A 14533-nucleotide genomic window follows, 5' to 3' on the forward strand; every position below is an offset into this window, starting at 1 on the left:
AAATGTGAGAAGGGAATTTTCTAAATTCCTACACTGATTAATTGAATAGTTGAACTCAGTAAACAGAAACAATTTTATTCTTTCATATTTCCTTTTAAACGTATCCTGTCAAAATAGTACCTTCTTGCCTCTGAATGAACTTTCAGGTAGATTTCTTTTTACTAACACCTTTCTGGCATTCTCTTGTAATAAGTAGCTATTTTTAGGTAACACAAAGTTCAGTGTAATATTACAAATCCAAACTCTCCTTATGCAATGTAAATTTTTTCCTTTTCTCAGCTTAGGCATGATTTAGACTCAGAATATGCTGTGGGAAGAGCAACCACCATTGGTTTCATCTCTGTTTGTTGTTCTTCTCCCTTGCCTATTTGGAAACTACACTTTGGGTTCCTCTGGAAGTGAATTATAGGAAAGGAGTTTCAGAAATGTACAGGAAAGTCTTTCTCAATCTTGACTCACACAGTTATGTGCCATTGGTATCTCTGGGATATGACACGTAATCAAATGTGGACTCTTTTAAACTTGAAGTATTCTGAAGGGTTCGTTGGAGGTTTACCTATCACTGGAGGTCTACCTATCACTGGAGCTCTCTCACTTGGTGCTTTTTATCATCTCCTCAGCTTTTGCCTTTGATGATAGAACCTCCAACTGCTTTTGAGTGAGGTTACTTCATCCTTTGCAGGAAGTCATATTGGGCATAATCCCTTTCAAGATGATCATAATTAGCCCCCTTCTATGGAATCCATATTTGGCCTATTGGCATTATGCACAAATCTTTGTCATGTCAAACTGTGAAAGTATATCTAGCTTCCTCTTTATTCTGCCATTCCAAAGCACGTAACAGACCCTCTTTGCCTTTAGACCTTTCAGGTATGAGTCAGAAACTAACTCCCAGTGACATATGTTGAACCTTCCAAATGGTTCTCTTGGAGCTTCCTTTCTTGTGTTGAGGTGAGGGAGAAGACTCCTCGCTCCATGTGACACCAATATATAGCTCTTACCAAAGAAACACACATTCTTGGACTTTTCATCCTCTCCATGTATTCTTAGCCTTTTCTTAGTTTGGAGATGAGTAATAAGCTAATGCTGGTAGAATTGGGTTTTGACTTCACCTTTTACAAACTCCACATAGATAATTCTACACAGAATAAGCAATGGGGGTACTTGTCAACGATTTGTGTTCATCAGTAAGGCCACTGTCCAAACTCTAAGACAACATGAAAACCACATTTAACATTTTGCTACATTCCTCAAGTTCCTATTAACATATGTAAGTTAAAACACAACTACAGAGTTCTACTATTAGCCATTGCTATGGTTTGAATGTTTGTCCCCTCCAAAATTCGTGTTGAAATTTAATAGCCAATGTGGCAGTATTGAGAGACAGGGTCTTTAAGAGGTGACTGGATCATGAGGGCTCTGCCTTCATAAATGGATTAAGCCATTCATGGATTAATGGAGTAATGGATTAATATGTTATCATGGGAATGGTACAATTGGCTTTACAAGAGGAAAAAGAGAGACCTGAGCTACCATGTTCAGTCCCTTTGCTATATGATGCCCTGTGCCACCTCGGGACTCTGCAGAGAGTCCCCATCAGCAAGAAGGCCCTCACTAACTGCAGCCTTGACCTTAGAATTCTTAGCCTCCATAACTGTAAGAAATAAATTCCTAGCCAGGCATGGTGGCACACGCCTGTAGTCCTATTTACTCAGGAGGCTGAGGTTGGAGGATCACTTGAACCCAGGAGTTCGAGGTTACAGTGAGCTATGATGGTGCCACTGCACTCCAGCCTGGGCAACAGAGTAAGACTCTGTCTCAAAAAAAAAAAAAAAAGAAAGAAAGAAAGGAAAGAAGGAAGGAAGGAAGAAGGATGGACAGACAGATGGAAGGAAGGGGGGGGAGACAGAAAAAGAAAGAGAGAGAAAGAGGAGAAAAAGAAAAGAAAAAGAAAAAGGAAGGGAGGGGAGGGGAGGGAAAGGGGAAGGGGAAGGGGGAAGAGGGAAGGGGGAAGAGAAGGGAAGGGAAGGGAAGGGAAGGAAAGGAAAGGAAAGGAAAGGAAAGGAAAGGAAAGGAAAGGAAAGGAAAGGAAAGGAAAGGAAAGGAAAGGAAAGGAATTCTTTTTCTTTATAATATAATTACCCCCAGTTTCAGGTATTTTATAATAAGCAACAGAAAACAGACTAAGACAACCATATGATACAGAAAAAGCTAAGGAAGTTAACAAAGATAGATCTCTCCTCCACACCTTCCAGTCTAGAGCATTATTAGAAAGAGAAGGGGGACAAAGACTTAGAAAACAAGCAGACAATGGGAGCTGACTTTTCTCCCTCAAGGCCCAAATATGCAGATAGGGGTAACAAATGGGAAGATGACATTAGAAGAGATGAAGAGAAAGCCAAAAGAAGAGGGAGTATGTACTAACTCCCTGTTTAGAACTCTAGGAGATGTCCACACAGGGTGGAAACAACATAACAAGAAGAGCTGGGGATGTTCAGGCAGAGAGGGGGCATCAGTTAGCTCTCCTGAGATTCTCTTAATTCCTGGGCATTAAGAACAAGTTCTGAAGGTTCCATACACCAAGGGCAATGAAGAAAGTGGCCAAATTTACAGCCAAAACACCTGGCATAGGTGTGCTGTGGTGAAGTGACTCTACTACAAAGGTTGTGGAAAGCCACCCAGTCAAAGTCTGGATATAGGACTTCAATGAGACTCAAAGGGTTTGAGAAAACAACAAAAACCAAGGTGAGGTAAAATCAGCAATGGAGGACCTCAGGTCCTAAATAAGGCCTTAAGTTTACGAGTCAATGATTTTTTCAGTGGCGCCCAGACCAGGTATAGAACCAGTCTAGAAGCCTTGCAGCATGTATCAGTAAAAATCCAGAGACAGCTTATGGGATTCCAGATACCCTCAGATCCCAACCTTACCCTTTCCCCAGCACTGCTACAAGGCTACATAAGGTCCGCCCCTATTCCTAAACACTTAACATTTAGGGTGACTATTTGTCCAAACTGGAACATTTCTGAGAGTACAAGGGTACTCTATTAAGAATTATGTCAGAAAAACAGGCATATACTGAAACTGCCCAGGCAGATAAAGGGATATGATCACCTACCAATATGCCATTCTCAGGACTATGGAATGGGGAGAAAATCCGAGATTCAGCATTCACCCAAAAAGGACTTCTAACCAGAAGTAAATGGATGACAGTAAGTAAGTTTAACTCATTATTTCCCAGCTAAATAGGGGAGAAGGGTGATGAGGGTTTAAGAGAAGTTTAGATGAGTTATTTAAAAAAAAATAAATGAAGCTATATTTTCTTTGCACATGTAAGTGGTAGGTTTTACTTTTCAAAGAGAGGTCAGTATTTAGGTGAGACAGGAAATAGTCTCAGATACACATAATCAAGTGTTTTATTACATTTGCTCCATTTCAATACATAGGCAACAGTCATCAAAGTGGATCTACAAAGAAGTTATCGCAATATAAATAAAACCCCCTGTCTCCATTAGCTACTATGTCAAAGTTGTAGGGGTTTTACTTTGTGAATGTGCTACTTAAATAAAGAGAATGCCAGATGTCTAGTAGATAACAGGCACTCAAATCTGGTATCATTATTATTCAAATACCATTCTATCCTCCTTAAGAATATATTACATTATAAATTGTGGAAGGAATTTTTTAAATGAGTCCATCATCATCTCTGGTCACCTTAGTCATTTATATTTACAATTGTCACTGTCATTTACTGAAGGACAATTCACCCAAAAAAACAGTTAACAGATTTTCTTTTCTTCAGAAATTTCTCACCATTTAGATACAGGCATATTTATAAAGAGGCTATCATACTAACGCTACTCTCTTCTCACTCTACATTCTTTCCCAAGGAGACAACTATGCCTTCAGCCCAGGACTTTTCCCTTGCTCTCCAGGCTGGGCCATCCAATTTGTTGTTGGACATCTCCACTTCAAAGTGCTGTCGGTACCTCAGTATTACCCCAACCCACTCTTGCGTTTTCATTTGTGTTCCCTCACCTAGTGAACAAGTTTTCATCCAATTTCCTAAGTCAGAGGGCTGAGAGCCAACTTGGATTTCAACTTCTTCCAATCTGTCACTAAAAACTATTGCCTATCCCTCTTGAATTTTTCTCAAACTTTTCCTTTTTGCTATCATTGCTGAGGGCAGAGATTTTGTTTTTAATCAATTTTGTTCACTACTATATCTCTAGCAATTACAACAGTCCTGACACATAGTGAGTCCTCAACAAATAATAAATGAACACCTGAGTTTGTGGACTAACAATCATATTTGCTATATAACTATTATAATACAGGGTTTCAGAAGCTCAACAATTTTAAAATTTTTAGTTCTTACGTTTTTCTATGGCATTTCTGATAGTCTTCTGAAGAGGTACCTAGGAAAGAAAATAAAAACAATCTATTAGAAATACAATTCGAAGGCAAAAATTAGGTAAAAATGAATATTTTCCCCCAAGTGCAGTTCATTTTTATAACTTTTTAAATATTGTTTTTATGTCTGCCACTTAAATTAGGTAAAAATATTTTCAAAATATCAAAGTAAAAAAATGTTGCAAAATTTTATGAGATACAGGAATCTCTCCCTTGTATTTGAATAGTTCTTTATAATTTTTGAAGTCTTTTCACGTGTATTATCTTACTTGATTCTTACAACAATCCTGTCAGGTAAATATATCAAATTATTATCCCCATTTTACATATAAGAAAAAAATAACTGGTCAAATTACAAAACTAGGCCGGGCACAGTGGTTCACGCCTGTAATCCCAACACTTTTGGGGGCCGAGGCAGGTGGATCACCTGAGGTCAGGCGTTCAAGATCAGCCCGGGCAACATGGTGAAACCCCATCTCTACTAAAAACACAAAAATTAGCCGGCCGTGGCAGCATACGCCTGTAATCCCAGCTACTTGGGAGGCTGGGGCATGAGAATTGCTTGAAGCCAGGAGGTGGAGGCTGCAGTGAGCCGAGATTGCGCCACTGCACTCCAGCCTGGGCAAGAGTGATACTCCATCTCAAAAAAAAAAAAAAAAAAAATTAGAAAACTCATAGTCAAATACTAGTCCAGTATCAAATATATAGAAATGCATACTAATAGATTGATTAGTCAAGAAAATTTCTGCCAGCCAAAATTTGACTGCCTCAGGTACATTAAGATATTACTAGGAATATAAAGAACCATGGGTATAGCTGTCTAAAGAAATTAAAACCTTTAGTTTCTGTGGTACTTTGCTTATGTTAGATTAGAATCTTTAAATCTCACCAATTAAGAGGAGACAAAGTGAATGATGCCTTTAAGCATTTCCTCAAAGGGAGGTTCTCAAAACATAAAAGGCTACAGTGGACCCTTATCATCTAGCATCTACTCTGTTTTTGCTGGTAACAGTCACCTCATTTTTTTTCCCCTGAGGGTCCAGGCATAGCCTATAACTCAATGCTGTGAGAGCCCTGCATCTCCCTGGACAAAGTGACTGGTTCAGGGTAAGGCATATAAACTAATGAAGCCCATGTGTAAGGTCCAGGACTTCAGTTCAAATTGTTGGGAAAGAGAAGCACTTTTTTCAATGTATTTGAGGCTGTGATTATGTAAGCCCAGAGCCAGCAAAAGTTGCTCTAAGAAGGGACTTGTCTGAGAGCATAACTGACATAGAGGGATCCTGAGCCAAGAGATAGAGAGGAAATGGATCCTACCGATATCATTTGAAACCCTGGATCAAGCTGCATTTGCACCTGATTTATTGCTGAATTTTTCAGGTACATGTGGTAACAAATTCCCTTTTTAACCTAATACTGTTAGATTTTTTGACATTTGCAATGGACAAGAATCCTAACCAAAGTATTTGCTAAAGAGACAGCCTGCTTCTTTGAGAATTTTATTTCAGTAAAGGAGTTGCCAAACTAAACATAACACAGAAAACAAGGCCTTCAAACACTGTAGAAATATGGCCATCCAGACAGCTATCAACTTTCCAATAAAGGACCCCTAACTCAATGTTCTTTGACTAATATGACCCTTTCTTAGTGGCAGGCTCTAATAGGTGGGATGACAATATCCATTCCTACTCCCCTTCTTCATTTTCCTTGCCTTCTACCACAATAGAGGATAGGAAAGCAAAATACTTGGTTTCTCAGCCTCCCTGGTGGTAGATAGATGCATGACCCAGTTCTGGCCAATAGACCAAAGTAGAAGTCAGCTGGGAATTTCTGGGAAAGCTTTTCTTCTTCCAATAAAAGAATACATGTGGGGCTACTCCTGCCCTCTCTCATTCTTTCTACCAGGAACATGGCTGTGACACCTAGAGTTTAGCAACCACCTTGCAACTATGGGGAACAAGCCAACACACTTGGTTGTATGTTGACATAAGACCCTATGATCTTGATGATATTAGAGAACTGCAACACTAGCTCTGGGCTGGTATGGGAGAAACATAAACCCAATATGAATAAAAAATTTTTGAATGACAAAAAATACCATGAACAAGAAGACAACTGACAAACTGGGACAAAATATTCATAATATATACCACAGACAAAAGGCCAATATTCTTCAAATAAAAATGGCCCTTAAACATATGAAAAATGTTTAAACTCACATATAATCATGGAAATGCAAGTTAAAATAGCACAGAGATACCATTTGTCACCTATGAGAGTAGCAAAAATTAAAAAAAAATATGACAACACATTCTGTTGGTAAAGATATAGTGAGACCAGCACTTTAACACACTGCTGTTGGGAATGCAAACTGTTATAATCCTTCTGGAGGAAAATTTGGCAATATCCAATAAAATGATATATGCACTTACCTTTTGACCCAGCTATCCTACCTCTGGAAATCTACCTTGAAGACACACTGCCAATAACATGAAAATATATATCATAAGTTTACTCACTGCAGTATTGTTGATGGTGGCAAAATACTGGGGAAAAACCTAAATACCCAATTTATAGGTATTTTTGAATAAACAAAAGTACATCCACAGAGTGGAGTACTATGCAGCTATAAAAAAATAAAAGGAAGACCTTTATGTAAACCAATGTGGAGTGATTTCCAGTACACACTGTTAGGTGGAAAAATCAAAGTGAAAAAAGAGTAGCTATATAGCACGGTACCCTTCATGTAACAAAGAAGAGGATATAAAGAAATACATGGATATCTCCTGATTTGTACAAAAGAAACACAGGAAGGATAAGCCAAAAACTAAAAAGACCAGTTACCCACAGGGGGTAAATGAGAAAGGGGTAGAAAGAAGAGAAGAATGGTAGCTGGAAGAAGAAGAAAGTGACAATTTTCTGAGAATACCTTTTTATATAGCTATGACTCTTAAAACCATAGTAATATTTCATATTCCTGAATACATAAACAAAACCAAACAGGAAAGGTGAATGCAAAAGTGAATCAATAACAAATGAGTCTAGCTATACATATTACAAGTGAATAACTTCTCATATGCTAAGGGAGGTGGGGAGAAAATGAACTTACATAACTTTGGAAAATTAGTATTTTGACTGGATGCTGTAATGCTAAAGACAAAAAGAACTGTATGCAAATGCTGTAATTTATTTACTAAATGTGTTTCTTACAGGAGCCTGGGTTAACACTTCTGAAACTACTCTATACATATATACTAGAAATAAATAAATAAATAAATGAACGAATGATGAAAATATTGGATTTCAAACCATAGAATAAATATCCATGAGTCTACACTGAATAAGTAATCAAATAAACAAACAAATGGCAGAAAAGAGAAAGTTCTTCTTTTACAGTAGAATTCCAATTAATAAAGGTAGCAGGAAAGAACAGAATAAAAAATCACCCTTGGACAAACACCACAGTAATAAAGGTTGAAGTCAGCTGGCTCCTCTGATGGCTGCTAAAATTAGTGAAATAAAGTTTGAGGAGAAACAGAGTTTACAGTCTCAAACTATCTTTTTGTAGATATTCAAAAATTACAAAGAGAAAACATAATCTTTAATTGGAGAAATTCAGCAGATACCACCTTAACTAAATGATGAAATTTACCATCACCACTAATAAGACATAATATTCTTCAAATAAAAATGGGGGGACATCATGAACCCTTTGATATGATATGATACACTGCAAAGGCACAACATCATTTCTGTGGTATTCTTACCAAAAACTGCATAACTTCATTCCTTTTTTTTTTTTTTTTTTTTGAGAAGATCCTCATTCTGTCACCCAGGCAGAAGTTCAGTGGTACAAACGTGGCTCACTGTAGCCTTGACCTCCTGGGCTCAAGCGATCCTCTCATTCGCCCACCTCAGCCTCTTGAGTAGCTGGAACTACAGGCGTGCATCGTCACATCTGGCTCATTTTTTATTTTTTGTAGAGATAGAGGTCTCACTATGTTGCCCAGGCTGGTCTCAAACTCCTCGCCTCAAGCAGTCCTCCCACCTCAGTCTCCCAAAGTGCTGGGATTACAGGTGTCAGCCACTGCACCCAGCCATAACTTCATTCCTATCACGAGGAAACATCAAGACAAATCCCAACTAAGGGACATTCTACAAAATAACATCAGTAATCTGAAAGACTGAGGAACTATTACAAACTGCAGGAGACTAGGGAGAAATAACAATTAAATGCAACATGGGATCCAGGATAGGATCATGAAACAGAAAAAAAGAAAGACTAAATGAAAAGTCTAAAAATAGTTCAAAATAAAAAGTTATAAAAGACTGAGTGCAATGGCTCATGCCTATAATCTCAGCACTTTGGAAGGCCAAGGTAGAAGAATTGCTTGAGGCCAGGAGTTTGAGACCAGCCTGGGCAACATAGCGAGACTCCATCTCTAGAAAAAATTGTTTAAATTAGCTTGATGTGCCCAGGAGCAGTGGCTCACACCTGTAATCCCAGCACTTTGGGAAGCCAAGGCAGGCAGATCACCTGAGGTCAGGAGTTCAAGACCAGCCTTGCCAACATGGTGAAACCCCATCTCTATAAAAATACAAAAATTAACTAGCTGTGGTGGCTCGTGCCTGTAACCCCAGCTACTAGGGAGGCTGAGGCAGGAGAACTGCTTGAACCTGGGAGACAGAGGTTGCAGTGAGCCTAAATCATGCCACCGCACTCCAGCCTGGGCAACATAGTGAGACTCCATCTCAAAATAAATAAAAAAGTAAACTCATACATACTTATGCTATTATTAGATATTATCTGTAGCCAAAGGCAATCCAACTGATAGACTTAGCTTAGAAATCATTCAAGAGAAAAAATACTTTGCTTTTCCAGCATAGATGAGAAATGTTCCCCTGTGTGTGCAACTCACTGAAAATTGCAGAGACATTTGAAAACTGTGGTGCCTTCTCTATCGCTACTGCTTTACTGGTATCCAGAAGAGTAGAATTCTTCCACTGCATGTGTTCTTCCAAGTTGGGACACTCCCAGTCTAAAACAGCAGAGAAGAAATAGTGTAAGACTTTGAACAACAGCCTACAAATGATGGGTTACTCCCTACCCCACCTTAGGCCTCCAGCCCATACTAAATGATGGTATTATGTTTGAAGGTTTTGGATGAGACAGAAAAAAATAAGCCTTGATGGATCAATATAGTAAATAATCTATAGTCTATTCTGGTTCTCTTACCCTGCCTTCCTCTCTAGACTTTTCTACTATGCGGATTATTGATCTAAGAGACAGGTAGCACACATGTGAGCTGCCTGTTATATTTTATATATGTTATACCTATGTGCCATTAAAAATCGCATCACTAAATAACATACAGTCAGCCCTTTGTATTTATGAGTTCCACATTTGTGGATTCAACCAACCATGGACTGAAAATATTCAGGAAAAAAATTACATCCATACTCAACATATACAGCCTTTTTTTTTCTTGTCATTATTTGCTAAACAATACAGTATAACAACTATTTACATAGCATTTACATTGTATTAAGTATTATAAGTAATCTAAAGATTATTTAAAGTATATAGGAGGATGTGCATAGGTTACATGCAAACACCATGCCATTTTATATCAGGGACTTCAGCATCCACAGATTTTGGTATCCAAGGGAGGTCTTGGAACCAACCCCCATGGATACCAAGGGACAACTGTACGTAAACTGCTATTACTTAATACCAGTTTTAAACTTTCTAGTGACTTCCCACTATGGAATAAGGCTATTCCCTGTATATTCGCCCATCCCCACCTTTCCTACCTCTCCCATTGTTCCCATATTGTTATATCATATATTAAGTTAGATCAATATTCATATAGACATATGAGGATAAAATGTTATAAAAATGCTGTTTACTCTGGTGGTATATCAAAACCACCTTTTGTTTTTCCTGGAGTCAATACAAGTCCCTTTCCTCATCTGTTTAGTTTTATACACACACACACACACTTTTTTGAGACAGAATCTTGCTCTGTCGCCCAGGCTAGAATGCAGTGGTGTGATCTTGGCTCACTGCAACCTCCGGTTCCTGGGTTTAAGTGATTCTCCTGCCTCAGACTCCTGAGTAGCTGGGATTACAGGCATCCACCACCACACCCGGCTAATATTTTATTTGTGTAGAGACAGTTTCGCCATGTTGGCCAGGCTTGTCTCGAACTCCTGACCTCAAGCAATCCGCCTGCCTCAGCCTCCCAAAGTGCTGTGATTACACGTGTGTGCTACCACTCTTGGTCCCTCTATATTTTTAAATCTATTTAATCTCAAATGCTACCAAATTGCATAAATCCATTCCATTTATTCCACTCCCAGGTGTTTTAGAATTTCTAATGCTGTGCCTTGGTGTTTTTCATCTACTGTACTAGGCACACTATGGTCCTTTTAACCTGGAAACTCATAATTTATAGCTCAAAAAATGTTCTTGAATTATTTCTTAATAATTTTCTTCCCTTTTTTCTGTTATCTTTTCCTGGAACTCCTATTATTTGATGTTGGATTTCATATACTGTTCTTCTATCTTACATTTTTCCCTCTAAATTTTAATCTTTTTTTCTTTATTTTCTCCTCTTTTTTCCTCCTTTTTTTCTTATGATTTTTTTTCTGGTAAATCTCAACTTAATATTTTAATCCTTTTACTGAGTTTTCCATTCTGCTTTTGCACTTCATTTTTCTTAGAACAGCCTCTTCTTCATAGCATCCTATTCTTATTTAATGGATAAAATACATATTTTCTTATCTCAATGAAGATTTTTAAAAATATTTTCCTCTCCTTGTTCCTATTTCTCCTTGATTCTTTTTCCTCCTGCTTAATTTCCTTGTTTCAAGATTTTTTTAATTTTAAAAGTTTAAACATTTTAATATTTAAAATTATTTTTATAGTTAGAACACTTAACATGAGATCTACACTCAAACTTTTAAGTGTACAATCCAGTGTTGTTAACTAAAGGCACAGTGTTCTATAGCAGCTCTCTAGAGCTCACTCCTACATGTGTAAGTGAAACTTAATACCCATTGATAGCAACTCCCAATTTTCCTTTCCTGCCAGATCCTGTCAAACATCATCCTACTCTCTGCTTCTATGAGTTTGGCTCTTTTAGATAACTCATAAGTGGAAATATCAAGTATTCGACCCTCTGTGACTGGCTTATTTCATTTAACATAATGCCCTCAAGGTTCATCCATGTTGTCACAAATTGCAGGATTTCTTTCTTAAGGCTGAATAATATTCCATTGTATTTATACATCACATTTTCTTTATCCATTCATCTATCAACAAACATTTAGGTTTTTTCCACCTCTCGGCTACTGTGAATAACGCTGTAATGAATAAGGGAGTGCTAATATCTCTTTGAGATCCTGATTTTAATTATTTTGCATATTCACACAGGGATTGATGGACCACATGGTCATTCTGTTTTTAATTTTTAGAGACACCTCCATACTGTTTCTATAGCTGCTGTGCCATTTTACATTCCCACCAACAGTGTACAAGGGTTCTAATTTATCCACACCCTTGCCAACATTTGTTATCTTTTGTTTTCTGTTTTTTGGTAATAGCCCTTTTAACAAGTGTGAGGTGATACTGTGGTTTTGATTTGCATGTTCCTGATGATTAATGATGTTGAGCATTTTTTCATATACTTGCTGGCTATTGCTGCTGCTGCTTTGGAGAAATATCTATTCAAGTTATTTGTCTATTTTTTCAATCAGGTTGTCTTTTTTGCTTAGTTTTGCTATTCAGTTATAAGAGTTCCTTACGCATTTTAATTATTTACTCCTTTATCAGATACATGATTTACAAATATTCCCTTCCATTTTGGTAGGTTATCTCTTTACTCTGTTGATTGTTTCTTTTGCTGTGCAGAAGTGATGATGTCTCACTCGTTAATGCTCTTGTTGCCTATACTTTTGGTATCATATCCATGAAATCACTGCTAAGACTAATGTTATGAAGCTTTTCCCCTATGTTTTCTTCTAGGAGTTTTACAGCTTAAGGTCTTATATTTAAGTATTTAATCCATTTTGAATTAATTTTTGTGTATGGGTGTCAATGTCCACTTTCATTATTTTGTATGTGGATATTCAGTTTTCCCAATAGCATTTGTTGAAGAAAGTATCCTTTCCTCATTGTGTATTCTTGGCACTCCATCCTGTCAAAGATAAGTTGGCCATATATGAACAGATTTATTTCTCTTATGACAGCATACTGTTTGAATTACTATAGCATTGCAATGTATTTTGAAATCAGGAAGTATGATGTTCCTACTTTGTTCTTCTCAAGATTGTTTTGGCTATTTGAGCTTCTTTGTGGTTCCATATACACTTCAGGGTTGCTTTGTTATTTCTGTTAAAAAATGCCATTGAGATCTTGATAGGGATTGCATCAAATTTGTAGACTGCTTTGGGTGTATGGATATTTTAACAATATTAAGTCTTCCAACTCATAAACATGGGATGTGCATCCATTTGCTTGCATCTTTTTAAATTTTACTCATCATTGTTTTCCGGCATACATATCTTCTACTTCTTAAGTTTATTCCTAAATATTTTATACTTTTGACGATATTGTAAATGAGATTGTTTTATTTCCTTTTCAGGTAGTTTATTGCTAGGATATAGAAACACAACTGATTTTCGTATGTTGATTTTATAATCTACAATTTTACCAAATTCATTTAATCGTTCAAATAAGTTTTTGTGTTTTTTTGTTTTGTTTTTGTTTTTTTTGAGACAGAGTCTTGCTCTGTCACTCAGGCTGGAGTGCAGTGGCATGATCCCGGCCCACTGCAACTTCCGCCTCCCAGGTTAAAGCGATTCTCCTGCCTCAGCCTCCTGAGTAGCTGGGACTACAGGCACCTGCCACCATGCTGGCTTATTTTTGTATTTTTAGTAGAGAAGGGGTTTCACCATGTTGGCCAGGCTGGTCTCAAACTCCTGATCTCATGTGATCTGCCCGCCTTGGCCTCCTAAAGTGCTGGGGGTACAGGTGTGAGCCACCACACCCAGCCTTGTGGTGTCTTTAGAGTGTTTTACATATAAGATCACGTCATCTGCAAAAACAGATTATTTTACTTCTTTTCAATTTAGACGCTTTTTTTTGTTGCCTAATTGCTGTGACTAGGACTATGCTGAAAGAAAGTATTCAGCATACTTCCTGATCTTAGAGGAAAAGCTTTCAGTTTTTTACTACTGAGTATGATGTTAGCTATGGGCTTCTCATATACAGTCTTTATTATGTTGAGGTAATTGCCTTCTGTTCCTAGTTTGAGAGTTTTCATCATAAAAGATGTTGAATTTTGTCAAATCATTTTGCTGCATCTATTGAAATTATCGTGTAATTGTTACCCTTCATTCTGTTAATGTAGTGTTATCACTTTAGTTGATTTTTGTATTTGGAACCATCCTTGCATTCCAGAGATAAATGCCACCTGGTCATGGTGTATGATCCTTTTAATATAGAGATGAATTTCAATTGCTAGTATTTTGTTGAGGATTTTTACATCTATGTTCATCAGGGATATTGTCTTACAGTTGTCTTTGCTTGTAGTATTTACCTCGCTTTAGTATGAGGGTAATGCTGGCCTTAAAGAATTAGTTTGAAAGTGTCTTCTCCTCTTTAATTTTTTAGAAGAGTTTAAGAATTAGAATTAAATATTCTTTAAATGTTTGGTAGAATTCACCAGTGAAGCCATCTGTTCCTGGATTTTCTTTGTTGGATGGTTTTTGATTGCTGGTTCAATCTCCTTACTAGTTATAGGTCTGTCCAGATTTCATATTTCTTCATGACATAGGTTATATGTTTCTAGGAATTTCTTCTTTCCTTCTAGGTTATTCAATTTATTGTCCTATAATTGGGCATGGTAGTCTCATGATTATTTTTGTTTCTGTGGCATCAGGTATAATGTCTCATCTTGCACTTTGAATTTTATTGAGTCTTCTTTTCTTAATCTAACTAAAAGTTTGTCAAACTTGTCTTTTCAAAAAACCAACTCTTAGTTTCACTGATTTCTTTCTATTTTTTTCAATTTTCTGTTCCATTTATTTCTGCTCTAAATTTTATTTCCTTCTATC

The 14533-nt window shown here is 37.2% G+C and overlaps 1 protein-coding gene across 1 annotated transcript in view; it reads right to left on the reverse strand.

Annotated features, from left to right (window-relative positions):
* Positions 1 to 14533, reverse strand: part of MEIKIN (meiotic kinetochore factor) — a 149242-nt gene that overhangs the window by 109927 nt on the left and 24782 nt on the right. Inside the window, exons 6-7 of the mRNA XM_019026530.4 lie at positions 9331 to 9450; positions 4377 to 4416 (exon numbers count right to left, since the gene is read on the reverse strand). Coding sequence (XP_018882075.1) covers positions 4377 to 4416; positions 9331 to 9450 — 160 coding nt within the window. The remainder of the gene's footprint in view (positions 1 to 4376; positions 4417 to 9330; positions 9451 to 14533) is intronic.

This window comes from Gorilla gorilla, chromosome 4 (genome assembly GCF_029281585.2).
Source record: "Gorilla gorilla gorilla isolate KB3781 chromosome 4, NHGRI_mGorGor1-v2.1_pri, whole genome shotgun sequence".
Taxonomy (NCBI): domain Eukaryota; kingdom Metazoa; phylum Chordata; class Mammalia; order Primates; family Hominidae; genus Gorilla; species Gorilla gorilla.